The sequence below is a fragment of the Phalacrocorax aristotelis genome, chromosome 16 (assembly GCF_949628215.1).
Source record: "Phalacrocorax aristotelis chromosome 16, bGulAri2.1, whole genome shotgun sequence".
Classification (NCBI taxonomy): domain Eukaryota; kingdom Metazoa; phylum Chordata; class Aves; order Suliformes; family Phalacrocoracidae; genus Phalacrocorax; species Phalacrocorax aristotelis.
In genome coordinates, this window is record NC_134291.1 from 14692224 (window position 1) to 14719947 (window position 27724).

General features: G+C 50.3%; 1 protein-coding gene and 1 long non-coding RNA gene across 7 annotated transcripts in view; one reads left to right on the forward strand and one right to left on the reverse strand.

Moving 5' to 3' along the window:
• The window catches only part of LOC142065144 (uncharacterized), a 32390-nt gene extending 4666 nt beyond the window's left edge, over positions 1-27724 (reverse strand). The window contains exons 1-8 of one of the 6 annotated variants that reach the window (XR_012663293.1): positions 25468-27724; positions 18602-24420; positions 18376-18454; positions 10005-10401; positions 8882-9043; positions 7377-7560; positions 1598-1729; positions 541-675 (exon numbers count right to left, since the gene is read on the reverse strand). This is a non-coding gene — a long non-coding RNA (uncharacterized LOC142065144). The other 5 variants (XR_012663294.1, XR_012663295.1, XR_012663297.1 and 2 more) reach the window with 5 other exon arrangements.
• On the forward strand, positions 12499-15248 carry WFIKKN2 (WAP, follistatin/kazal, immunoglobulin, kunitz and netrin domain containing 2). The gene has a single exon (XM_075111017.1). It carries the CDS (start codon positions 12541-12543, stop codon positions 13981-13983), a length of 1443 nt encoding a protein of 480 aa, XP_074967118.1. The 5' UTR covers positions 12499-12540; the 3' UTR covers positions 13984-15248.

Genomic DNA, 27724 nt, shown 5'->3' on the forward strand with positions numbered 1-27724 from the left:
CTTGCAAATTCTTGCTAATACTTTAGGAGCTTATTGGAGGTCAGCACCAAACACCCAAACAGACTAATCTGTATTATAGGCACATAATCAAAGTCACAAGGTTTTACATAATATATATTGGTGACACAAGAAGTGTTTGTTCGAATAATTTTGTCATCAAGATTAGTGGCCATGAAAGCCTCTACTGTGCGCTAACCTGGTTTTCTGTGGCCATTGGTACGCCAGGTTCCTCAAAGAAATCGGGAGGGAGCTGAGAAAGTACAAACCAAGAACATGTTCTGAAACAGGAACCATATTAGGTTTCTAACCATGGCAAAGTTTAAAAAAAAAAGTATGTGCGTGTGTGAGCTAGAACGGGTTGTGCTTAGGCTTAGGCTTAAGACACGCAAACATGGCTGTAGATACAATTTTTGCATTTTTCCTTTTTTTTTTCAGCCTATTTTGGGGTTGCAGCAAATCACACCTCACACTCACACGTCGCTTCTGCGGCAATGGGAGGACAGAGGGATTTAAAAGACAAACTGGTGTCACTTGACCCACCTGTGAGCTTTGTGTTCCCTTTCAGGGAGGTGGAAGCTGCGGCCCAGAGGGGCTCCGTGGTCTGGGCTCTCAGAAGATGTCAGTGTCAGAGGTAGGAATGGGTCCCGTGTAGGTAACAATTCCGTATCAACAAACCTAATTGATTTTAAAAGGAAATTATGGAAATGTTTGGGGAAATGTATAGAAAAGTCTGTTTTTTCCACCCTGCAGAGAGCTTTGTAACTACGGTGTTACAGAAACATGAAAGAAAAAAAACGTGTAAAATTGCAAAAGAAGACACAGGAAAGGAAAATGAATTCCAGACCATTTTCTCTGTGATGGGAAGAGACAAAGTCAGAGCTGATGCCATGGGCTGCACAGATGATGTAAAGCTTTTCCAGACACGTAGGGCAGCATGTTCTCATGGCTGGCGCACAGCAAAGCAAAGGTTTTGTGGGGGCACCCCAAATCCTCCCGTCTCACTGCAGGAGCTCGCCCCACCGAACTGAAGTGCCTAATTAGGAATCCCATTGCCCTAAACTTCCCCAGAGCCAGCGAGGAGGCAGCAAGAGCGATGCCAGCGGACATCTGCAGAAGAGAAATCAGAACTTGGGGGGAGGTGTGTGTGTGAATCGTCCTCTAGATTTGCCGCAATTCACATGCTGCTACCATGTGAACCCAGCGCTAAAATCACTCTGGCGGCTTTTACAGGACTCCTGAAAGCTCCTTTGTGGGAGCAGAGCTGACTGAACTGGCCTTCGGGTCAAGAAAAATCAAGCGCTGGGTGGGATTTCCAAGAGTGTTCGGCTGTAACCTCACCCCGCTCCCCTTTGAAGTCAGAAGAATATTTACCATCGACTTCAATTGGAGAAAAATCAGGCCATTACAGAGCGTGTTTGAAACGCTCGCCTCTAACGATGCCTTAATTTGTACCTCCCTGTTCAAAGGCAGCCTGCTGCGTCTATCATTAAAACACAATCCTAGCAATTGCTTAGATAACGCAGTGAGCCCAACATGCAGGCCCTAGAGGCACAGGAAAATTATAACGATTAAACCATGTGAATCTCTTAAATATTACCTAGAATCGCTCTGCCAGCCACCATCATGTCAGGCAATCGAGGACCGGTTATCTTCAAAACTGCCATGGAGGAGAAAGTGCTGCATCTCAGTGAACCCTGCTTTGACGTAGGCTGCAGGTGGACTCTTCACGCTGCAAACAATAAAAGATCAAAATAAAAATGTACGTTGAATTAGCTGAAATCAGAAAGAGCAACAATGAAAAAAAGCCATTAAATGCAGACAAACATCCCATTGCCAGGGCCAGCAGGATCAGCTCGCTAATCTAAAGATCAGCGGAAGCAGGTCATCAGTGCTTCGCATACATCACTTGCAGCCCTAGCCTGTGTTCAGCTCTGCTGCCGCATGAATGCCAGGAGAGGAGCGCCCTGTTCACACCATTTATACTGCATTAGTGTTCTTTGGGCGCTTCGAGTAACGGTATCAGTGGCCCAGGCGAGATTTACTCACTCTTTCTGATGGCCACCATCTGGGTTCAAGCAATGCAGACCTTATGATGTCTTGCATCTGGTGGTAAAAGAGCACACAGGGCAAACTGAAGCAAAATAATTTCCCTTTTGGAAAGACTGCTAATATGCCAGCTGACCAGGTCGGGGACTGCTCCTGGCGGAGGTCCCACCCTGAGCACGGCCAGAGGCTGCGCCGCGCGACAGCCGGGACCGCTAACAACCAGCAAAGCCAAACGAAGGCAATAACTCTTCAGTTAAAAAGAGTTTTGTCCTAATTTAGATTTAAATTCCAAGAAGATGGAATTGACGCTAAAAGGATTTCATGATATTTGCAGGAATGGAAATAGTTCCATTTTGTGAAAATTAGTTATTGTTTATAGCTAAGTTTTGGATACCAAACCCTCGGAGGAGCTCTGGGACTTCTAGGTTGTCTGGAGAAGCCAGAGCTCGTTGCCTGATGAAAAGCCCAGTCTCTGGGAGCTGCTTTGCATCTCCTGGAGAGGCTCCCAGCCACAACGAGGGCTTCCAAACTTCGACAGATTCAGTGGTTTGGTAAAGTCTCACAACGAAGCACAGAACCAGGCAAATCTGCAGCGGTTTTCTCTCACCTTACAAACCCTCAGCTCAGACCTCATCCGTTGAAAGGGTCATAAACTGTCTAAAAGGATCAGCTCAGCGTGCCGGTGAGATGCTACCTTACACTGAAGTCACAGGGAATTAAGGCTTGTAGTACAAACCAGGAGAAACTCTGGGTTTCCGAGAAAGATGAGAGCTGGGAGGGCTTTAAATGAAATTACCACAGCAGGTTAAAACCTTACTGTTTATTTAAGTTGAATTGCATCACAAGCAAAAGCGACATGGTGTTTGTATATTGAATTAGGATTTTAACAAGCAAATGGTGCCCGTGGGGTTGGAAGCAGGGTCTCGGGACTCCAGCCTTTCATGGCTGTTGCTGTGTGATACTCAGCAAGGGATTTTCTGCCAGCTTTAAACTCCTAAAAGTAAATAAGTGTGGTTAAATTAGGGTTATTTGCAGACTGGAGTGAATCTGTGCAATGGGTTTAATAAAATTCATTAGCCTCTCACAGCAGTAAATGTGGAACTAAATTAACTCACGTTCCTGGAGAAACATCACCAGCTTTGGTGAAAGATGTGCCGAGCGCTCGGCCTGAGCATGCGCCTGGCCCGCGCCTCGCTTTTATTCTGAGCTTTCATTCAAATCGAGCTGGAACCAAGCAGAAAACATGGAAGCTCAGCAACAAACATCCTGGTTCAACACTGAGGTTACCGTGCAATGGCTTATACAGCCACAGCAGCGCTGCAAGACACGGGAACATCGCCATTTGCTCACCACGGCTTTGGTGCCAGAGTTTCCTGAAGTGCTGTTACTGAAGCCAGCCATGAAACTAACCGCTAGCTACTAAAACCTGCAACAAAGCGGGGTGCTCAAGCCTCCGGCTGCAGCCGTGCGCCTGCGTGGTATGGTGGTACCCTCCCTCGTCCAGCCTGTACGCCGTGCGAGGAGGTGACTGAGAGGGCCTGACTTGGAAAGCGTGGGCCGTGCAGTGATGCCACGGTGGCTGTGATTTCTGCTTCTCGACTTTCCAGGTTGCGCTACAGATCTCAGATTTCCCTAACTCAGATCTTAGCTGATGGAGCCGGTCTCACTCCACATTGAGGGTGACAAAGAACAGGGCTGGAGGGGACTTTGGGAAGTGGCTTGGACCCTCCTGCTCTACAGCAGGATGAACTCATTCCCAGCATTTGACCTTTGCAATCCTGACGACCTAAAGATGCCAACTCCACGGCCTCCCCTAATTATCTATGGGACATCTAAGGCTTTGCCTCTGAAATAGAGAGAGAAAGAGATGGGCCAGTGGAAGACAAGGCTCTAAGCCCAGCTTTTCCCAGTATCTCACTGATAACTGGTTGATTTTCTTCCTTTGTACCTTCTTTGCCTCTTGCTGTGCTGTTTCAGACAGAATAAACCTTGCAATAATGAACCATCATCAAACTGGCAATTGCTTCCTGCCCAGCTTACGCTAGCAGAGAAAGAGAAAGCAAATGATGATTAGTCGTATGTCTGCACTCAAAGATAAAACCCCCGAGCAGAAGCCATCTGCCGAAGCATAAAATAATAATTCTGGCGCTAGCCTCGTCTGAGTGCAATGCCATCAGTTCTCACCGAAACACAACGTAACGCAGGCCTAATGCTGAGTTCTAGCAGGTGGCCCATAACCCTGTAATAAACTCCCTGACATTATTGATTTTTCCCCCCAAACTGAGCCCTTTTGTCTAACTACATTAACTTCTGCTTACTGAGCATCTGCGCGTGAGGCAGAATGCACATAAACTGCAGCTCATTTCGGTGAGCGATCGCTGCTCTAAATATGCCCCCGGTTCCCCGAGCCTGTCTATACACGCTGTTATCGGCTCAGATGGGTTATTTCAGAAGTCAAAACCAGCACTTGTTAGTTATGGGCGCTTACAGGGAACCCTGACAAAACTCTTAACTAGGGGGAAACTGAAACATGCTTCCCCTGCTGATTACGCATACAAATGGCCCTGAAAACAGGACCTGGGCACTCAATTACCATGGCATACCTTCAGCCCAAATCCGCCCCTGCTCATTGCTTGCGCTTCCAAAGCGTGTGGCCAGCGCAGCCTTCGCCTTCGCTTTGATGTTCGGGGGTGCATCACATGGTGCCAAAAATTCCTGCTCGCTCGGCCAACCTCCGGCGTGAGACGCTCGCCCTCCTAAGGGCTGCGGAAAGGCACCCGGGCTGGGCTTCCCGGCTGCGCCCCGCAGCCCGGACCCTGCGCAGCTCCTGCCGAGGTTCGTGGGAGTGGAGCGACGCTCCAAGGGGAAGATTTGGCCCTTTGCAGCCCGGAGCAAGCTAAAGCCGAGGTCCCGAGGCATCATCTGGATTGCTGTGAGGGTTTGGAAGCAACGGTACGGCTTAAGGCAGGCAGTTGGCAGCTGTGCTCCAAAAGGGATCTGGCGGTGACGTTCCCTCTCAGATGTCTGGCTATCAGCTTTAAGTGCAATAAGCTTTACATACAGGCTGGAACATCGCTACCTTCTAAGTGAGACAGAGGGTTTTTTAAATTGCTTTTCTGTTCAGGCATTACATTTTCATCTGTGCGGTGACAAGGAGCCACCTAAGGAGCGTGAATGATGATGGTGGGGCTGAAGATGAGCGTGTCCTAGGGGCTGCCTGTGTGTTCAGGGTCTCTGCAGGCAGGCAGGTTTTAGTGCAGATCGCTGGCCCAGGCGGTGCAGGGAGTTAGTACCAGGTCCTGCTGTGCCCAGCTGCCCTGTGTGGAGGAGGGGAGAGAGTCCCCTCAAGGACCTCAAGGACCAGAGTCTTTGCCTTAAGCAAAGCTTAAAGGCAGAAGAGGTCCAGCAGAGGCACGCAGGTCTAACCTGCCACCCCTGGACGTGCCTCTCCTGGCAGTGGGTGCCGCGGGCATCCACTGCAGCCCCAGCACGGACGAGTGGCCGCTCCAGCCGTGAGCCCTCGTGTTAGGGCTCTCGATGCTGCAGCCAGCAAGGCACCACCTGGCAGCGATGAATCGTGGCTGTGCCGGGAGAGGAGGTGGCTTGTGTTTGTGTTGGCAAAACTGGCTGCGAGTGGCGGCAGGCCCAGACTGCACGAGAGGCCGAAGCTGGAAAGGCCCCATTGCCGAGGCAGAGATCAATGGGAGATGGGAGGTTTAACGTGGCAGGGGGACAGTTCCTGCCAAGAGCCCTTCCACAGCAAAACCAGCAAATCAATCTACCATCCGCCGAGTAACTCCAGATGAAAATTGCTCGTTTTGCCTAATAAATATGACCAACAGTTTGCTGTTCCTTTAACAGTGGTTTAAGAAAAAACCCAACACAATTATACTTTCCTGTGCACCAGAGAATCCCATTTCCCTCCTCCATTAGAAGGGGGTCACACCAAACACTGGGTCAACACTTGACATAGCAGAGAAGGGCAGGAACACCCCACAGGACCTTGGGAAGAGTATAAGAAAGGGCAACGAAATTGTAATTTGCAAAAACCAGTCGCAGTTAAGCCAATTCTAGAGAAACAGCCCTAACCAGGACCCCGGGCATCCTAGGAGGGCTTTTCAGGACCGTGGCGTAGTGTCAGACAGACATCTGTGGAGGACATGCTGGTCGGACACCATGTGTCCCCACTGCTGGGAGCAGATCTGAAATGCTGCTTTGTGCCATCAGGGCTCAGGTTTGTCCATCTGAGATCCAGAGAAAGCTCATCCCAGCTCCCCATCCAACAGAACCAGCTCAACGCCTGGATCAGACAGGGGACTTTGGGGTAGGAGCAGGGTTTATTCCAAGGCTTGTACTCATTTGGGAAGATCTTTACCACATCAGTATCTGACACAGATGAGACAAAGTAAGCCATAAATTTAGCGTTCATAATAGATTCGTTCATAGAAATGGAGAATAAGGATTATTTTACTTTTTATATAAAAGAAAAAAAATGCATGATGCTTTATAAACAAGAAAGAACAGAAGAAACTATGCCCAGGGGCCTTGTCAAAGACTGTGATTCACAGCTGGTGTTGGTGTTCTTCTGGAGTACCCGGTCAGATTCTTTGAGGTCAGTGGAGCTAAACTAATGTAAACCAGGCGAGAAACCAGCCCTCAAGGAAACACAGGAGATATGGAGTGCATTAGTCAGGCAGAGCTTGGCTGTTCCTGCTGGGACAATGGGGGTCCCCGGTGTCCCCAAGGCAACGCAGGGCAGCCTGCATAGTGGTGTCCCCTCCTGGGTGTGCTCCTCAGGCTGGGTAACAGCATGTCTGGGGTGTCCTGGCAGGGACGGGGCAGCTGTCGAGGGTTAGTCAGAGTCCTCACTGCCTCCTCTGACCTCAGGAGCTGCCTGCCCGCATTCACGGGGAGATTTATGGCACTGTTTTCCTCTCTCTCCCGGCTGTGATCAAGTGGCCAAGGGCCTGATCCTTCACGGGGCTGAGCACTCCCTGTTCCTGGAGCAATGGCAGTCGGAGGGGCACAGCGTCCATCTGGTTTCCATTGGATTAGGCCAGGATTTAATTCCCTAAGAGGCTTCCTATGCAAAAGTTTTGCTGAAAGCCTGATTTCTCAGTTAACACAGGTTTCCTGTGTCTCATTTATAATGTCAGTGCAGCACCCTGACAAAACCATCATTGTCATTGACAGTTGCTTTGCCCTTTCCCCTGGCTCCTATGGGATGTCCCTGCCCCTCTCCGCTGTGCCAAGTGCTGACCCAGTGTCGGAGGTGACAATGCATCAAATCCAGCCATTCAAGTGGCCTTTCCTTGAACAACCCCACTGACCTGCAGCGAGGACACAATTAAATCAGCTGAGTTGCATGTCCCACGCAGCTGCTCCTTCAGCTGGGCTCAGTCCCCTGTCAGCCCTCGAGCTCCGCCGTCCTGGCCATCGCGCACCGCACGTGGTATCTGTGTGTCCAAAGGAGAGGGCCGCGGTGGGATTTACCTGTCCCTGGAGAATATCCCTCTGGATGGAGGAGGACACAGCAAAGCAGAAGAGTGTTCCATCTGTCTGATGCAAACCAGCGTCTGATCCTTCAGAGCCCCATTCTGCACCCCCACAGCTGAAATGTGCCTCTGGGCAAGGGATTCTTGGTCTCAGAGGGGGAAAAAAAACCCCAAGATAGCGTTAGTCCTTCCTCCTTGGAAGGGAGTCCCGCCTGGGGTGGGCCCACACCGGTGGGTCGCTCACTCAGCATGGCCAAAGCGTGCAAGGAGGTGGCTTAGTGGCACCAGAAGAGGGGCCAGAAGCTGCAGAGCACCATGGACCCACCAGCTCCCAGCTTCTGGCCCAGTGGGTTAATGGGGTAAAAGAGCCCGAAAGGATGGCAGAGATTTATCCATGGCTACGTGGTGGCAACGCCACGGACCAAGGGCAGGTTCCCTGCACGTACAGCAGCTGTTAGAGTGAGACCCCACACTCGTCACAGCGGCTCCTCTAGTGCCCGGATGCCCATGCTCTTCGAGCCCCACAGGCAGCTGGTTTCAAAGCTTATCTGTAGTCAGTTTTACAACATAAAGTGTCTTTGTTTAGTCAACAGAACCACTAATACATGCGATTTTGTTGTTAATAGAGCTGTAAGAATTTTAAGTACCTCTTGGGAATGTGTCATTTTTGGTTGGCTTTTTTAGGCATCACAGGGTGCTGCGTTTGTCTTTGTAAACAAGTATTGAATAAAACATTTTGCGCACAGCCGCACTTTGTACAAGTGTCATGCAGGTTTCTAAAGTTTCAGAGAGAATAAATCAACTGCAAACTGCTGCCTGGTGGTTGACTTCGCTCCTTATAAATAGCTAATTTGGACAACTTCTCTCCACACGTCATATGAAATTCAAATACTGTGCATATCGTTAATGCGGTCGCACAAATCAAAACTGCTAGAGACTATTTTATTAGCCTGGGTTGCCACAGAAGTGCCACAGCCGAGGGTAGATCGGCTCCAGGTTGCTCTCCCTTCCTTTTGGAGGTGATCCTTGGGAAACTCCAGCAGGTCACTGCGCTCTGCTGCCTTGCCCCAGGGGAGGAGCAGGAGCCCCGTGGCCCGAGGCAGTGCCTGCACGGTGGCCCACTTCACTGCTGGTTGTACTGGTTGGCAGCCATCGTCACTCAGGGGAGAATTAGGCCCAAACTCAGCCATGAAAAACAACCCTGGTTTAATAAAGCCGGGTCTGTCGGCTTTGCAGCGCTCAGCGCTGGGCACAGGGCACAACCTTCCCTCCCGCCAAAGCGCAGCGCTGCTGGTCCGGCCCTGCTGAACCCCACGTAGGATGCCAGGATGACATCTTACCTGGTCCTCCCAGGAGGCTCGTAGCACCGTGCAGGATCCATCCAAAGTAGCCCAGAACTCAGCCCAAAGGCTCTAATCCTGGAAGGTGCTGAGCGACTGTGACTTCTGCCACTCGTCTCTGGATTTTGGCACGGGTTCAGCACGAGCAGGATCAGCCCCTTGCTGTAATAATCAGGGAACGAGGAACTCAGCTTGACTGAACTTCCCCCCCTGCCCCCCAATGCAAAAATGCTGTACATTCCTTTATGCAGGTTTCCATAGAGTTGGACTTCTACTATTTTTTTGTTGTCGCTGTTAAAGGGGTCAGCAATGCACTGTACAATGGGATCTGGCTGTCAGGAAATGTGGAGGAATTCAGGGACACTTTTAACATCTTGCTGGTGGGGTTGGAGGGCAGCGTTAAAACCAGCATCCTGGAAATCTCCCCACCAAAGAGAAGAAAAAAGCCCGGAGGAACCCCACGAGAGTTACGAAGACATACTGCTTTGTCGATCCTAAGTTTAAATAAGTTATTTCTTCCCTACTCCCTTTGTGAAAATATGATATTCTAGCTTTAATTGCTTCAATCCTATTACTTGTTCCTTTTAGCAAGTGATTGTGTAGCCCCTTGCCGTGGGGAAATCCCCTGACTGCGGGTCCGTGTTATTTAGACAAGTACTCTTTCAGAAGTAAATGCCATTCTTAGCATAGGGAAGTACTTTAGGTCTAAAGGGGTTAAGAAGGCCTCCCTGCATTCAGAAACATGCAGGGGTCCCACCGTGCCAGTTCCAGCCTTTTAAACTCTTTCCAGCTTTTTTTTCTTGCAACAAATCTGTCTGACTGCCACCAGGACATAGGAAGCGTGTGCCTGTCAAAGAAATCAAGTTTACTTTTTCTGACTTGTTAACAGAGGCAGGGTATAAATAGAGCTAACTCTGCTCAGACTATTAGCATTTCTCTTAAAATAAGGGGGTAACTTCCTAGGACCTTTAATCCAATGAGGTCCAGACCAAACTGCATTATCAACAGAGGCAGCAAAGGAGCTTGCTGAAGTTTTTACAGGAGTCAGGTGCATTTAGGTTCCTCGAAAATTTAAGGCTTACCAAACAAAAAAAAAAAGCAACCCCAAGCAAACAAGAACTACCTCCAGCTCGGTCACTGCCATTGCCCTGGAGAAGTTCTGAGATGTTGTTGGTGCTGTTCACTCGGTGGATGTGGATCTTGCTGGGGAAGAGCAGTGTCCTCTTGCTTCTGGAGGTCTCTCTGAAAGGGAGAGCCCTACCTCCAATCCGGTACTCCCACGCTGGGATATGCCCCAATGACATGAACCCCAACCTGTGGGTAGACGCGCAGAGCACTTGCAAGAGAGAGTGTGAAGCTGACCTGGTGAGTGATGCACGTTTTTATCTCTCTGCGTCGGGGGCGATGGGGTTTGCCGGCGGGTCTGTTTGCTCCGCAGGCTCTTTCTGTTCCAGATAGAAAGGCGCCGGCGCCGTGCAGGACGCGATGCAGACAGCGCACCTATTTCATTGGCCCGTCACCTATAGAAAGTAGAAGAGGTTTGATGAGTTATCAGTGGAGTGGGGAGGTGTGTGGCAGCTGTCACTTACGCTGATGTGGGTACAGCGCTCGCGCTGTTTGATCATCTTCCGTGCTTGCCTGTCAAAAGAAACGTCCAGATTTGATACTCCAGAACTCAGCGCGCCTCAGGGCCAGTCCATAATATTTTAGCAGTGTCACCATGCTCTGTGTTGTTGGTGGCCATCATCAATGCTTTATATTCCTGGGAGGAATTCTGTCTGAAATGGTTTAACGTGTAAATCATCAGCCTTTGCTGCACTTGAAACACAAAGCGTGCTTGGAGAGCAAAACAGGGGCTTGGGTAAAATGACCAGGCAGATGTTCTCTGTGATGCTCCCAGCTCAAAATGTGTTTACCTTACAATGTTAAAAATGCATTTTTCAACCTGTCAGCACTGCCAGCTCAAGCTGGCAACTGAAAATACCTGCTCGTCCTGCTTCTTACATCATGCAAAGCTCCTGCAGCCCAAACCAGGCTGACAGCAACATGTACCATGCTGAAAAAAGTCATTGGGTTTATGTTCTGTAGCCAGGTCGTTTCTGCAGTGCTAAAAGGAATGGGGAGAAAAACAAACAAAAAAAACCCAAAAACCAGAAAAAGGCTGGCCGTCAAGTAAACAAGATTTGCTCTGATGCATCCCATGTGCTACGAATGAAGGCGCTGTGTTTACTTTTGCCATTCCCAAATAAGCCCCCTTTATTTCAACCACCAGGTGCAGCAATGAATATTAAAACACTTGGAAAAACCCAGCAGCAGCAACAGAGGACGTTGTTTTAATAATTTACTGGTCAGAAACTGAAAGCCAGAAGCCACCAGGCTAAAAATAGTTGCTTTTGCCTTGTGGCAGCACGGAGCCCTGGGACCTCGCATGGAGTGAGTGGTCTGCAAGCGGCCGAGGACTCCGCCACCGACGCTGCTAAAGCCGCGCTCCTTAACCTCAGCCGAAAACGTTACCCGTTCTGGTTTCTAACTTTGCTTCTGAAACCTAGTAATGTGCAGCAGGAAATGGGGAAAGAGTTATGTTATTAGGTCATCTTTTTCCCAATAAGGAAAGGATACTGGACTCAGGGGAAGCTATTTAGTTTGGTAGCTTAAAAAACATTTTGTTCTCACTTACGGAGAAAGCCGTTGGATTTCAGGGGGGTTGTAGAGGTTTAACACACCGTGGAAATGTGCCCCGATGCGTACACGGTAGCAGCATTCATGGCCCCTTAAAGTAATCCATAACAACACAGCAGCTGTGATCACACATATCAAATACCTTTTCTGCAACGAAGATGAAAATTCTGCTAAAATTAACTGCAATTTAGAGCTGACTGTAGCTGAGACGGGGTGTAATAAATCACTGGAAGAGCGATGCTGCATTTGAAAATAGGACTAAAATAGGACAGAGAAGCCATAATGAGCTGTTTTGGGTTTGTTTTTCTAAATACCATAGAAAAATTATTTTTGGAGCAAGAATTTCCTTACTTTTGAGATATTCTATTATTTTCTCTACAATGTGAACAATTACAAATCCTTGGCAGTTTCACCTCCAAGAGTAGGCTGTTAGTCTCAGGGAATTCAAATAATACTTTACATACTTCTGTGGAAAATAAGAAGGATTACTGCCTACAGCCATATGATAAGACCTTCCATCCGCTCTTGTTTCTCAGGGCTTGTCCTCAGGCATTTCGGAGAGCGCGGGAGGGGGGTTGTTGGTTCGGTAGTCAAGCAGTCCATGTGACTTTAGGAAAGACTTGTGATGAGGTTAGTGTTTAAGAAGCAGAAATACATTTTCCTTCCCTAGAGTCTTCTCCTGAAGCCATTCAGAAACCCCAGTGTGTTTAGACACCTCTCAGGAGGTGCTGGAGGGATGTTTCCGCTCATTGCCAGTGGGGACGCTGAATTTTGGACCGCGGACATCTGCGGCAGACATGGGTCCCCTGCGCCTAACTCCTTGAAAGCATGTGGCCTCTCTGCTTGCTGGGTCTCTGGAAAGGACTTTGCTCTGTCCCCAGTAACGATCGGGTTGTTTTCTTTCCCCGCAGGAGTGTGAGACCTTCGAGAAGTGCTGCCCCAATGTCTGTGGAACCAAGAGCTGCGTGGCGGCTCGGTACATGGACGTCAAGGGGAAAAAAGGGCCGGTGGGAATGCCCAAAGAGGCAACCTGCGACCGTTTCATGTGCATCCAGCAAGGCTCAGAGTGCGACATCTGGGACGGGCAACCCGTCTGCAAGTGCAAGGACAGGTGTGAGAAGGAGCCGAGCTTCACCTGTGCCTCCGACGGGCTCACCTACTACAACAAGTGCTACATGGATGCAGAAGCTTGCATCAAAGGCATTACCCTGAACGTAGTCACCTGTAGGTACCATCTTACCTGGCCGAACACCAGCCCTATCCCACCAGAAACAACAGCTCGCCCTACTACTGCCTATTCCGAGACAACGGTCATCGATATCTTGCCGCCTGCTCTAGTGAACAACCCCGTCCATCAGTCCGTCTACGTGGGAGAGACCGTCAGCTTCCTCTGTGACGTTACAGGGAGACCCAAGCCAGAAATCACGTGGGAGAAGCAGGTCGATGGGAAAGACAAAGTCATTATGAAGCCAAACCACGTCAGAGGGAATGTCGTGGTCACCAACATCGCCCAACTGGTCATCTACAACACCCAGCTCCAAGACGCAGGCATCTATACCTGCACTGCCAAAAACAGCGGTGGCCTTCTCAGGGCTGATTTCCCTTTGTCAGTCATCAAAGGAGAACCCACATCCAAAGAAGCTTCCCAAAACAAAACACATTTTCCAACCGATGAGTGCCTGAAGCAACCGGACAGCGAAGACTGTGGGGAAGAGCAGACCAGGTGGTACTATGACGCAAAGAAAAACAACTGCTTTACTTTCATCTATGGGAACTGTAACAGCAACCTCAACCACTTTGAGACCTACGAGAACTGTATGTTAACGTGCATGAACGGCCCAGTCAACGTTTGCAATCTGCCAGCCCTCCAAGGTCACTGCAAGGCCTACGAGCCCCGATGGGCCTATAACAGCTTGACAAAGCAGTGCCAGTCCTTCATTTATGGCGGGTGTGGAGGCAACGAGAACAACTTTGAGAGCCGGGAGGCCTGCGAAGAGATGTGCCCTTTCCCGAAGAACACGCACTGCAAAGCTTGCAAACCACGCCAGAAGCTGGTGACAAGCTTCTGCAAAAGCGACTTTGTTATCCTGGGCCGTATAACAGAGCTGACCGAAGACCAAGACTCGGGACATGCCCTGGTGACAGTGGAGGAGATCCTCAAAGATGAAAAAATGGGATTAAAATTCCTGGGGAAGGAACCACTAGAAATCACGCTTTTGAACATGGACTGGAGCTGCCCATGTCCCAACATGACCACAGTGGATGGCCAGCTCATCATCATGGGAGATGTCCACAACGGCATGGCTGTCCTACAGCCAGACAGCTTTGTGGGGACCTCCAGCATCCGGCGCGTGAGGAAACTCCGCGAAGTCATCCACAAGAAAACCTGTGAGCTTTTGAAAGAGTTCCTAGGATTGCATTAACCTCCTTCACACGTGTCAGCCATCCAGACCCGTGTGTTATGTAGGGCTAACAAGCGCTAGGCTAGTGCACAAACTAAACGCGCTGTTTGAAGATACACCGTAGGAATTATGCAGAACCCTTATTTTAATCCATTAATGATGCTTAGCAACAATGTAGTATGGTCTTTGGCAAGCACGTAAAACAGCAGCAAAAGGCTATTAATCTTGCATTGAAATCAATTCGTCCATATAGGAGTGCCATTTAACTAGATGACTCACTGCAGCAATTATACAATTTTTATGTAGCTTCCATCATAAATGACGGAATTCATAGCATTTGTTTAGCTAATTGGTACACAGCTAAGTAATACGTAATGCCAACCTAATCTGTCTCATTCACAGTATGGAAATGTTATGGTAACTCACTATAAGTAAGGCACACTCGTCTCCTCATAGCAGCACTAATATTTCGAGAGAAAAGCCTGTAAATTATTGTCTCTATTTACAGTTGTGCACATTTAACCAGTCTATGCCTTATGAATGTGCTTCTGTTAATTGAAATTTTCCTAGCAGTTTTCTTTGGATTGTACCTCGGTTTTAAATGGCAACTACTACCTACTTGCAATCCTTACTTGAGGGAAAAGAAACTCCCTTGATCCTATGCCCAGGACAACTGGTCCCTGCAACAGCCCAAGGCACAGTCTCACCCCGAAGTGACTTTTCTGTCATCGGAACAAGGTCAGCAAACACCCTCGTTCCATTGCACTTTCCTATTTTTGTTCTAATCTATTGTCTATCACAAAAAGTCCAAGGCAGGACGACAGCGGTGTGCTGCCAGCTCTCTTGCTTTTGAAAGTCCTTTACACCTGAGCATACGCAGCGATTTATTGCTTATTTTTCATTAGAAATACCGGTTTTATAGGTGGAGAGTAAAGTAAGAGGAGTCAGAACAAAATTCAAACTAGAAAGTGCGATACACAGCCTGCGGACTATATGACACAGACACAAAGCTGCTGAAACCAAAACGCACAGACACAGACACACAGGGTGGACACTCTTTAAAGGCGTTTATCGGTTTGACCATTTTAGAGCATTCTTTGAAACCACGGAAAACATTTTCCACCAGGCCACTGTAAATACCCGTATGAATAATTACCCTAAGAAAGACAGCACGGGCTGTGGGTGTGAGCGCGCGCATACACATAGGATCGATCATTTTAACATTTGTGTGTCCAAAACTGTAACATTTGCCTATGCAAAAATTATTAAATAAAGAAAAGGCTGATCCTGGAAAAATCCTGCCTCCGCTCAGGACTGTCTCTGCAGGGAAGAGGGGTGAGCGTGGCACGGCGAGCCGTGCCAGCGCCCTTCGTTCGGTGGGTCCGGCGAGCCACTACGGCGGTGCCCGGAGCTTGCTGCCTTGCACTAAAGGCCAGTTCAAGGCTGGGCCGGCGTCAAGGCACGTTTTGGGGAGAGGAAGGAAGGTGCAGCGAGCGCTACTCCCTGGTGCCCGCTGACGGGCTGGCTGCGGGGCGGGCAGCGGGCCGGGGCCCGGGCCGGCGGTGGGCACGCAGCTGCTTTTGCAGACGTTCATCGGGGCTGGGTGTGAGAAGGGCTGGAGGAGGGAGGTTAAATAGGCAGGTGCTGGGCTTCAGCATGGTGTGCAAGCCTCTAACCCCCCCCAAAGCCTGTGCATGGTGGGTATTTTGCGGTGGCAGGCAGGAAAACTAACAGTGGGGGAAACAACGTTGAATGTGAGTCCATCTCTGCTGCCCGTGAAGGCTTTCCATGCCCTGCACTGGCAGCCGAGCCATGCGCAGAGACCGCAGCGTGATGGAGACTAGGGCTCCTCTCCCAGTGGTCTGGGCTCAGGTTATGGCCAAAATGCTCCGGCAACAGGAACGCATCTGAATCTCCAGTTATTTATATAATTTCAGAAGAAGCTGGGTGGGAGGGAGAAGAGCCTGGGTCAGACTTGCTGACCAAGAAAATATCTGCCTGGTTTTTTGTGGCTCCTTTCCTAAGTGTCCAACAGGTAAACTCCAATTAAAGGTCTATAATGTTTGTGTATGTTCTTGTAAAGACCATTTTCTGGAGCCAGGAGATGCCAGCCCCGCTGCCCTCCGAAGCAGTTAGCACCTCTGCCGGATCCCCGGCTGTGGCAAGCGCCACTGTTTTGATGGCTCATCTGTCATTTGTCAAGCAAGCCGTAGGAAGTGTCTTGTTCTTGCCATACTTGCTAACACAGAGGCATCGGAGGATGAAGGTTTAATAAAGATTGGCTTTATATGGCTCTTTTTTTCCAAAAGCTGAAGGATTTTGCAAGTGTGGGAGTGTTGGAGTGGCTCGGGAGACATGTACCCGGTTGTTCCAGAACTGCTGGGATGCAAACGTAGCTGAGAGCAAAAAGCACACGATTCACTGCTTTTCCATCTAGCACATCACGGTGCTTAAGCCCGCGGTCTAAAACGGGGTCTTACCTTTTACTCGTGGTGAAACCCCTGGGAACAAAGCCTGCACTTAAAGCGAAGTGAGCGTGCAAATGATCTGCTGCGCCGAGACCCAGACTTGTGCAAGGTGCAACGTGTCTCCCCTGCAGGCGTGCAGGCCTTGCTTGCGCAGGGGATCCCGGGCGATGGTTTGGGTCAGTTTTCCAACATGGTGCAGTGCGAGGGGACACTGAACAGGCCAGCCCAGCTCCCAGACATGGTACGGCCACGCTCGTGTAGCTCCTGCCCAAACCTACCGAGCCGAGCTGCTTCCGAGCCCCGCGGTGTCTGCGGGCTGCGCGGGCGAGCGTCAAACCCAGCCGGCACCCCGCACCGGCCCCGCGTGGGGACGCGGTCCCCACTCCGCTGCGGATCAGGCTGATCCGTTCGGCTCCTGTGGTGCCATGGAGGCACGCTGGCCAGCACCACCTCCGTGCCAGCGAGCAGCCCCGCAGCGACAGGTCACCCGGACAAGACAGATATCGGGTGCCCAGCCCCGCCGGGAGCCCCCCAGGGACGCACAGGGCTGTGCTCGGCTGCACAGAAGCACCACGGCTGCCCCGAGGCAGAAGGAGCAGCGCCACGGGCATCCCCTCGCCCGCTCACCAGCAGACAAACCACCCCGGGCCATGCTGGGAGCACTGCACCTCCCCGTGGCATGGGACTGAACCTAACACCGAGCCTCTCCACCTTCTGACCTTGAAGAATTTAGCTCTCCACTCAAAGCTAGTATTTTAGTTCAGCCTCTTATTAAACCCTTAAGAAGCCTAAAATTCAAGTCTGACCAGCCAGCCAGCCTGAGGGAAGCCTACGCACAGGGCCAGGCACTAAAGGATGTCGTTAAAGCCTTTGCAAGGCTAATAGGTACTTGCGTGTGGCTCCTGATCAGAAAATCCCTTTTGTGTTGCTCATGCACTCAGTTTTCCCTCCTGCGCCCTGGGGTGCATCTCTCAAGGTTGTCAGAAAGCTGGAAGGAAATGCCAGTATTTAAAGTTTGTATTAAATGTATGGCAGGAGAGAGAGGAAGGGAAGAGCCTGCTTGATTCCTCTCCTTGCACGGCAGCGGGCTAGGAAGGAGCGCAGGCACCTGTTTGAGGCTCCAGGGAAGAGCTGGGGGAAGGATGCCACCGCCAAAGCCACGCAGCCGCGGCCGGTGGCCACTGCCAAAGCTCTCCACCGCATGGGGACACCAGAGAAGCAGCATTTCCTGCAGACTCCAGCCTCGGAAGCAGCAAGGGAGCAGAGCCACGTTAGCTGGGTCCGAGACCTGCAGGAGCTCCCCAGGGCTCAGGGAGGGATCTGACGGGCACTTCTGGGGAGGCAGGAGGACAGCGCAGAGCCGCTGGCGCCGGCGCGGCGTGCCCACCTCCCAGTCTGGAGTGAAGATGAAAAGCGCAACACGTGAATCTGCAAACCCCGCAGCTAGAGCTCAGTGGAAACCATCCAGCGTATAGATCCAAAGATGAGTCACAGGTTATTGTGCAAACCGCCTGTGCAGCCCCGCTCTGTTAACAGGGGGACAAAATAGCAGCAAAAAAGTGATGGCACGCAGCTTCTGCACGGGGCCTGTTAGAGCACGTCCAGATTACATATAAGGCCTGATGCATCATACAGCTGGCGGTGCAGGGCACGAGGGCCCGTGTTAGCACGCACAGAGCGATGGCTGCATGATTACTCAGATATAGGATCCTGCATCGCTGCAAAGCCCAGAGCAGCTGAGGTCAAAGGAAAGCGGAAACTGAGTGTGTTCTCATTGCAGGGTCCTGGGATGAGGTCAGGCAGACGTTTTTATGGGCAACCAGCTCCAGAACTAGGAGCAAATAGAGATGACACCATTGGAATATGATTCAGACGGCAAAGGTATTTAAGAGCTTAGTTCTCAGTTGTTTCAAAGGGAATTAGGGACCCCTGCAAGAATTACTACCTGGCCATGGGTCTCGGTTGCTGAGGGAGGTGGCTGTGACGAAGGTCATGGACGGCTTCAGCCAACACCTAATGGCTTCCTGCAAAGAGGAGGAGTAATTCAGCTGGCACCAAATCAGCACGTCGCACCACGAGACCCACTTCCTCCACCTGAAGCACCTCGCGCCCCAGTTGCTGTAATTCCCGCAGCGCTCACGTGCTGTGGAATTCTCCGTGTCGATAATTACCAGGAGAGGATCGTGGCCAGGCTGGGTATCTACACCGAGGCTGGATGGAGCCAAGTTTCTGAAGGCACGGCCGTGAAAATGTCACCCTGAGCAAGAACTTCAAGTTTAGAGCCTGTGTTTTTACACCAAATATTTAGTGTTTTCCCCTTCGCTGGCACTGGTTACTGATTGACTACAAGTGACCTCCAACTGCCTTATTGATTTACAGCGGCTGTTAAGGACAAAAAATGAGCCCCATGTCCAGGATCTGAGAAACACTCTGAGTGGACGTTGCACAACTGAATAAATGTTCTGCCAGCGCTTTAAATCTTGAAAAAGAAAAAGAAAAAAAAGTCAGCTTGAGCTCCTGATGTACAATGCAAACACCAGCGGCATATGAAGATAACGCTGCAGCGCTAGCGGACATATCTATTAGCCAAAAAAGTGGCACAGCCTGTTTATTTCACAGCTATTTATGGCTGGGCAAATGATATGACATTCAGGTCTGAGAGTTTAGAAAGCGAATGGAAAGCCTTCCAAAGGCTGCTATAGGGTTCGGGTTTCTAAGCCAGGAAACTCTCTGATTTCGGTGTTTTCCTCTGTGCACATCCCTGTTACCACCTCTGCTCTCAGCCAGCCCCGCACGGTGCCGGCCTGCGCTGGGTGCTCACCCATCCAACCGCTGACTCGTGAGCCCAGCCGCCACGGCTCGGAGGGTCTCCTCCAAACCTCGGGCTTGCTGAGCCACAGGAGCGCCACGCGCTGCAGGAGCCCGTGGCCACAGCAGCACCGACAACGGCAATGAGGGCAAAACCCAAAGGACGTGAATGTCCGTGCTTCAAGATTACGGCCAGTTTGGGGTGGGGACAAACCTCCTCCAGACCCCACTCTGGGGCATCTTGTACGACCCCCTGGAGCATGAGACACTGGTGCTTACAGGATGCAAAGGGCCATGGGTCTTGTCCCACCTGGCAGTTCCTACCCCCTCTCTTTGCCCCAGCGATGGCTAGAAATGCAGGAGGAAAGGAGAAGGCTGGAGAAAAGAGGAAAAGATTCCTCTAGAGGGAGGAGAGGGAGCATTTTTTCACCTTAAACTGGCATGACAACATGGCAGTTGGACTGGATTAAGTGGCATAAAGGGGACCTACCCATAAAGGGGTTTATGCCTTCTCTTCCTCCTTCGCTCCGCTCCTAACACACCCAAACCAAGGGGGGTGTTGAAACACATGTAAAGGACATCGTTTCCTCTACTGCTTGAAATAAATAGAAAAGCAACAGTAATAAATCTCCAGGATCAGATGCTATTCACCCAAGGGTAAAAGTGCTCACATAAAAACTGCTTAACCATTAACTGGAGTGGATAACCTTTGCTTCAGTCTGAGGCCGGACCAGAGGGTGGAAGGTGGCAAACATGGGGCTAATTTTAGAGGATTACTGGGGGCTGGGCATGAAAACTCAGCAGGTCTGGTAGAAACTGTAGTGGAGGATAAAACTCACCGCTGAATGAGGAATATGATGTAAAGAGGAGGAGTGTGGACTTAACAGAGGGAAGCAATGCTCCCTAACTTTCTTTGAAGCAATCACGAGGACAGAGATGGTCCAGCTGATAAAGCTGACTTGGATCAAGGCCTTAGACAAGCTTCCTCACCCAAGGCTTTTAAAGACATTTAGCTGTCCTGCAGGGAGAGGTGAGGCAGTCTCTTGAGTCAACAACTGATTGAAACATCAGAAAGAAGTGGTGAGACCGAAAGGTCAGTTTTCACAAGGAAGGGAAGTCATCAGCAGCGTCCCAGGGGAGCTGTGGAATGGCCTGGGCTGCTTGATGTAGACGGTCTGGGAGAGGGACGGGAGAGGCGGGCTCCAAAGGTGGTTGTTGAGATCAAGTTATTTAGAGCTGCAAAAACACTAGCTGACTGTGAGGAGCTGTAGAAGGGCACTGTAATACCAAGTGACAGGATGATAAAATAGCAGATGAAATGCAATATTGATTGATATACATGGGGGAGAGAGTCTGAGCTGTGCATTCCTGTGACCTGGCTGATCCGCGCATGGCTCTGGCCAGGGCGGCCGGTCCGGCCTGCCTCTGGCGTGCAGGCAGCCCCCTGAGCAGATCCTGCACATGGCACCTCTCAGAACAGCACCAGCAGCTTGACAGCTTGCAACCCTCCCATTAACAAGCGCAAAAGCCTACGGTCAGCTTAAAAACCCAGCAGCACTTGCACATCAAGCACTTGCTGGTGGGGTTGGTTACTGCCTTGCTAAGAAAATGCTACTTGCTATTAGAGGCTTGCTCCTAAGATCACCAGATAAACGGCAGCCACATCCCAGCCCCATGAAGTCAAATCCTGCTAAAGTAGGAACATTACCTCCACCCGCCCCCACAAGCACTCCATGCTGCAGCAGGGCCACCAGCCACGGTCACAAACCCTTCCAACGCCGGAGCCCTCAGTCTCTTAGAAGGTGTCCTGCAATTCCTGCCTCGACGGTGCTTGGGGAAGACACTGGCAATCACAAAGCTCCGTCTGGAAACGACTCCAAGGTTGGCCTTGGCCGAGTCACTCCATGGCTGGGCAGAAAGCAAGGTGCAACCAGGCCGTTTCAGAGGCAGCTGTGGGGCAGAGGGGGTCCCACTGTCCTCAGCAGGACTCGCCGTATGAACAGGCAGGGTCACGTCCTCCATCCAGCAAGTCCAACATAGAATTGATTTACACGAGCCAAAACCAAGCACCCGCACCCAGCACAATTATTGCTCCCACCACGGCCCCGGCATGGAGGACCCAAGGTCTTCCTTACACAGTCACATCTTCCTAATTTTTGCAGTATTTGGGGTGCAAAGAAAACACACACCCCACACCCCCCCCATCCCTGAAATGACGTCAAATCGTTGGAAATTGGGGCAGGAGCACCCAGCTACTCCCAGCGCCTGACACGAGATGGCGTGTGGCATCACGGTTTGGGGACCTCGCACTTATATACATTGCATCTGCCTGGTTTATTTGCTCCTTAAGGTGAAGTATTCTCCAGTGGTGGTTAGCTTTGCCTGGCCCTACTTAACTGAACTGTTTCACAGACACTCGGTTGTAGAATTTAGATTTTTCTAAGGGGAAAGCCACCCCCCCGAGCTGGATGGCTGCTTCTCGTGGGACCGATTTCATCTGTGCCTGGTTAGTAATACAGCAGGAGAGATTTTAGGTTTATGGAGGGGGGGTAGAAGATATAATAGGGAGTGTGCTAGGCAATCAAATCCATTTCCAGAGCTGCAGGGAAAAGACACAATATATAATTTATTTGAGGCTTTTTCTCTCCCTGTTTGCAGATTGCACAGTTTCTAAATATATTGGTCCAGTAATTCAAAATTATTCATGAATCTCTTCAGTGAATAATACTTGACCTGCAGATCATCTGAAAAGTGAATATTGCAATCAAATTCTCCATTTCTGCTGTAATTCATCGTAGCTACCAGATGTATACTGCTCAGGTAATTAACTCAGGATGAAACTCAAATTGTGTATTTGATTATAATATTTGCAATTCACAGTTTTGACTGTGTTGCTAGCTCCAAAAGTCATCTAATCAAGAGATGGGCAAAAGTATCTTATCTCTGACATAGTGAAATTGCTCCTTTTATCAGTTGGTTTGGCGTTTTGGCGAAGGAGCAGCCGTTCGCAAGCACGCGTGACCTGCGGTGCCGGAGGGGCACGGCAGGCTTGCACGGAGTCAGCAGAGAATAAACATAGATTGAAAGGAAAAAGTTAATGGCTTTCTCAGATCTACGCATCTAACGGGCGTGATAAGCAGGACTTAACACCAAAATCTCCGAATCTATTGGGTCTGTGATGGTGCTTTTCCCCTGAAAATGTTGGGAGTGGGGATGGGGTGGGCATTTTTCCCCTCAGCTGTCCAGCCCATGTCTGTGCACGGGGTTATTTACCATGTTTCTGTTCTGGGGCTGCCTGGAAGGGGGCCACGCTCTGCAAACAGGGATGGAGAGATGCTCCTCACCTGCGGAGAGCTTCCAGTCCGGGCGGACGGGTGACGGGATGGAGCGGGGGGTCCCTCGGTGCCACGGCCCGGCGGAGCATCCTTGGTCCCGGGCGAAGAGGCTGGAAGGGCCGAACCACTTTTCTGCAGTTGTTACGTGTTGGGCTTTCGGTTACAGAAATATCCAAGTTGAGTGGCAACCCAAAGCGTTTGGCGATCATGAGACACATCTCCCAGCGTCACAGCTTTGGCTTTAAAATCTTCCTATTTCTTTTAAATAAATAAATTATTGGGTGTTTCAGCCATTCTTTTAGTTTGCCTTCAGAGGGCAGAGCCTTTCAGCGAGCACAGGTTTACGCTTTCCTTTGCCACCACCAGCATTAAACATATACTCTTTTTCTCACTTCTATTTGTGAATGGAAGTTTACGGTCTCACTTAGTCACAGAATCTCCGAAGCAGGGGCTTTCAGAGATCCACCAACCCCGACAAGACTCACAGGAGGGTCAGGAGGAGCAGTGTTGCCACCTAGGGACCTTCTGTGAGCTCTCAGAAAGGTGCTCTCCAAGATGGGATGCTCCGAGGCATTTCACTTGGGCCGTGGCTGTTTGCCTGCTCGCTGGAGGTGTGCTGGGTGGGAGGTGGGTTTTGGAGATGGTCTTTTGGGCTTGGCTTTTGTTCGCCTGCAAAATTATTAGCTCTTGTGGCTCAGCAATTTGTGCCAGCCTGAAATCCTGCCCCGCAGCCACCAGCTGCCTCATAAACACTGTCACCCAGCCCCTCCATCGCGGGCTCCGGGAATATATTCATCCCGGGATGCACCTCTACACCTGTTACTTATCGATTCAATTTTTCATGTTTAGCTATAGAAGTTTTTCAGCAGACAACAATTGAAGGAGGATTTGCTGCTCCTACCCTGGCAGAAAGATTTACACATGAGCAAATGATTTGTAACAAATGCAGTGTAAGATAGATGGAGCTGCTTCTCTTGTTCACAAATTATTCACAGACTACGGGCTTGAAGAGGAAGAAATTTTTTCCTTGTTTTGTAAAATACACACACATGCATTTTTTTTATTATTATTTATGACTGTTTTCACTGTAAAAAACACTCCTGAGGGCATCTTTTGCAGAATTATTGCAGCTCACAGGCTGTTTAGCTGGTAACCCGGAGAAAGGACAGGTTTGGGGTTTCCCCCCCACCTTTCTCCTGTTTTTTAATAATTGCCTTGATCAGTGAGACTTTTGTCACGGGTTTGAGCCTGCGGACATTACAAGGTCATAAAATTTAAGTTCTTGGCCTCCACTTTTCTCCCCGGTCTGCTCAAGGGAGCGTATCGCAGGAACAGCTCCTGGATTTTGCTGGGCGAGCGCAGCTCCTTAAATCAAGCTCCCGGGCAAACGCTCGCGGCCGACCATTTGAGATTGCGCTCTGCAAGCATTCCCGCGCGCGATGGAAAAAGTGCTGTTTCTAGAAAGGTTTCTGGCAAGAAGGAAGGCTTCTAGAGCCTCAGGTGCCACGACAGGAGGAAGCGGTAAATAGAAACAGGGACCCCTGACACCCTGAAGGGCTCAGAAATGTATTTCTAGGTAGGACCTTCGGAATCCTGCCTATATTCCGTATTTCCCATATAACGGACCAGTTTTATTTTTCTGGATAAAGCTTTCTTTTCCCTACTCCCATAGCTAGAATTAAAATCCATGTCCATGGACTTGACAACGCTGAGTTGGGGCAGGTCCTCCACCCAGCTGCGCTACATTCATATGCAATTTGGAGTTTTGCTTCTTGGCCAGCCAGGTAAGTGAAGCAGCTCCAAGCCTCGTTCTTGTGGTAGCTGCATCCTGCAGGAGTCACGCAGCCCTGTGAAACAGGCTAGTGCTACAGTCTGCCTTATAAAATCTAACAGTTCATTAAAAAAAAAAAGATAAATATTATATTTTTGCCCTGAAGATCCACATGCTGCTAGGTGCTAACTAGGTCACTATTCAAATCCCTGCCTCCACGGCTCACGTGTTCCAGATGTGAGCGTGTGCGTCTACGTTACGTATCGATTTGTGCAAATCATGTAACATATGTAAAACTCACTGGCCTGTGAGCTGAGCAAATACACAATTGGTCTGCGAATCCATTATTGGTAGGAGCAGATGGGTTGCTTGCTTAAATAAATGCATTTGCAAACTCCTCTAGGTCTGCTTTCAAAAACACCAGTTTGTTTATATAACATGGTGTCGCCAGGCTCCTACACTCTGCTCAGCAAACCTTCCCTGGCCTGGACTTCAGGTGCTTTCGTTTTTGCGTAAAGAAAATCTGAACATGAATATGTTTTTGCAAACATAACTAAAAAAAAAATTAAAAAATTCCTCTTTTGATGAGTAAAGCGTTGTTTACGTTCATGCACTGTTAATTGGAAGCATCCATAACACGTCAGTCTGAGGCAGAGCAAAATAGACACAGGATAAAAATATCTACAATGACCTGGTCCTGCAACTGCTGAGTAATTTTATGCTCTGGAGCAGAAGTGCCTTGAACAAAATAATTTTATTCATTCCTTCTGGAGCCGCACCGAGGGGATGGCCGGAGTTAGCAAGAGCGAGGGAGGGAAATAAAAAGATACGTTTTCCCTTATTCTGCTGTTGTGTCCTCAGCTGACGAAAAAAGTCAATGGGCTGGGGAAAGGCACATTTGTTTGCGCTGTGGCTGCTTGGGTGGGCGTTGCTCATTCACCTGGGGGAGCCCATTTCCACCCAGCACAGCCCTCCGTCCTGGCTCGACAGGGCCAGCTCTCTCACCGCCATACAGCCTGCAACCTGCCACCGCGCCCCAGGCGCCCGGGAGACCTTCTGCTGGAGGGGAGGAGGAGGAGGAGGAGGAGGAGGAGGTGGAGGAGGAGGAGGAGAGCATGCTCACGTGGCTCATCAGCTGCCTGCGCAAAACCAAGCTGGTGCTTTCAGCCCCGCTCCCGCAGCACAGTCGCGGAGAGCACACGCACGGCGGGCTCTCAATGGCCACCTTTGTTGGCAGCCACAGGCAGGAGCACGCAGGCTGCTGACGTGGCACCCGCCTCCGTCACCTTGCCCTGTCCCCTGGCCCGGGCGCCGCAGGAGGCTGGACGGGGGGAGAGCCCTTCGGCCGCAAGCAGGGGCTCAGACCACCTCCTTCCTAATTTTTATGTTCGCTTTTACATCTTAAAATAAAAAAGAAAACCAAACAAGGAAGAGAGCCCAGCAGAGGAGGGAGGAGGTGGAGGCGTTTCCCCTTCAATAGTCCCTTCCTCTTTCTTCAGTTCCATATTTCCCCCCTTGCACTTTCTTCCCCCACCTGTTGAAAACGTGGTTACCACAACACAATGACAGAAAAGCTGCAATTCTAACGTGTGAAGCTGTTACCATTTTAAACGATTGCTTTAAAACAAAAACAGCCCAGAGGAAGAAAGCGTTCCCCCCGCTCTGCTCTGCCACCGCAGCACCCAGCGCCGCCGACCGCCCCACTCCCCGCGCCGGCGCTTCTCGGCAGACGCGCTCCCACCCCAGCAAAAGTCAGTGTTTACATTTGTCACAATTATTTTTAGTGCATCCTGGACCCAGCCATGCCTCAACCCAGCCTCGTGGGCCAATTTCCACGTTGAAAAGCTCCTCCCAGCAAATGTTACTCCATTTCTGGAAGGACCGAGGAAAGAAGAATCCCCAAGTGGATCCTGGCAGGAGCCGGCTGCAGGGTCCCCGTTTCACCAGTCCTTCAGGTTCTTCCAGTTCACGACAACAGCAGCGCACAGCGAAGGCATTTGCTCTGCAAGTGGCCTCCCAGTACCTGACCTCTGTAAAGGCAAACGACCCCCCCAGCACCAAAGCGCCCAGCACAGCCCCCTCACCCTGGGCTGACTGCACCGCAGAGGACCGGCAGGATAAATCCACCGAGGTTTGGTGGGCTTTTGGGGTCTGCTTCTAAGAGGACTTAAAAGAATTACGAGTAATAGCGACCGATTTCCAATTTTCCTCCTTTTCGTCTCGACGGCTTGTCCCCATACCGCTGGAATGCCATGGAGTGTTGCAAACCGATTAACACCTTTGCTGTGAGCACTGCACAGCCCGGGTCTCTCCCAGAAAGATTTGTGCCCCTGCCTACGTTAAGCGACAGTCGCTGCCGTTTAGTCCTACTCAGCATCAGCTCCCTTGAAAACATCCCCACAGAGCAGCTGTCCCCAGTTTAAGCACATCCCGATCACACAGAGGATACTGAATGGTTGAAAAGTAAGTAATACTTTCTCATTTCCCGTGATGTGGGAATTATGGGCCATTTCAGAGAAGAATAAGGCCAACCTTCATGGTGCCAAAGTCCACGGCTCACCTTGTCCTCAGCTCAAGGACAGGGACAGCGATACAACACAGGGCTTTTCTAAGGATGAAAGTCTGTTGATGGCTGGGAGGTGCTTTATGGCAGCAGCCGTACTGTACCCCAGGGTCACCCAGAGCGCTCAGGCGAGAAGGAAACCTCACAGCACCTCGGCAAGGTGCAGAAATGGGGTTATACCTTGTGCTGGCGGGAACAGAGGCCCAGAGAAATCGGAACTGCTGCTGGAAGCCAGGAGCAGGCGAGCACGGTGAGCAGGTCATATCCTTTCATTCCCTGCTCTCCACGGCATGACTTATCAAGTGGTTATGGAAAAAACCAACCAAGTGAAGAAAGAAATAACTGGCTAGAGGTCATACAGCCCGAGCTCCCCTTTGTCTTTCAGCCTGCCCAGATAAATGTCATTATGGGAAAGGCTGGAGATTGGGTGCAGCCCTCAAGTTCAGGAGCTCTAATGGGGAGTGAAAGAAAAGGCTCTGGATGAAGATAACTGCAGCAGTTATGTGACTAATCCCAACATCTACGGACATTTTCCCCTCTGCCTGGAAGAGTTATGTGATCCTAAACATCCTTAAGGAAAACAACCCCATTCTGGCTAGCAGATGACTAACTGCTTGCAAATAATACAGATATCTTTTTATATATGACAAAAGACCAAAATATCCAAGATGACAGCGCCCCACAGAAGTGACTCAAAGCCGGGCACTCGAGCACAGCTAGCTCTTTCCAAAAAGCAACTGGTAACTGGACAACGCAAGACCTGGCCTCAGCGCTCCCAGCCAGAATGAGCCTTTTGTTCGAGCAAATGCAAATGTCA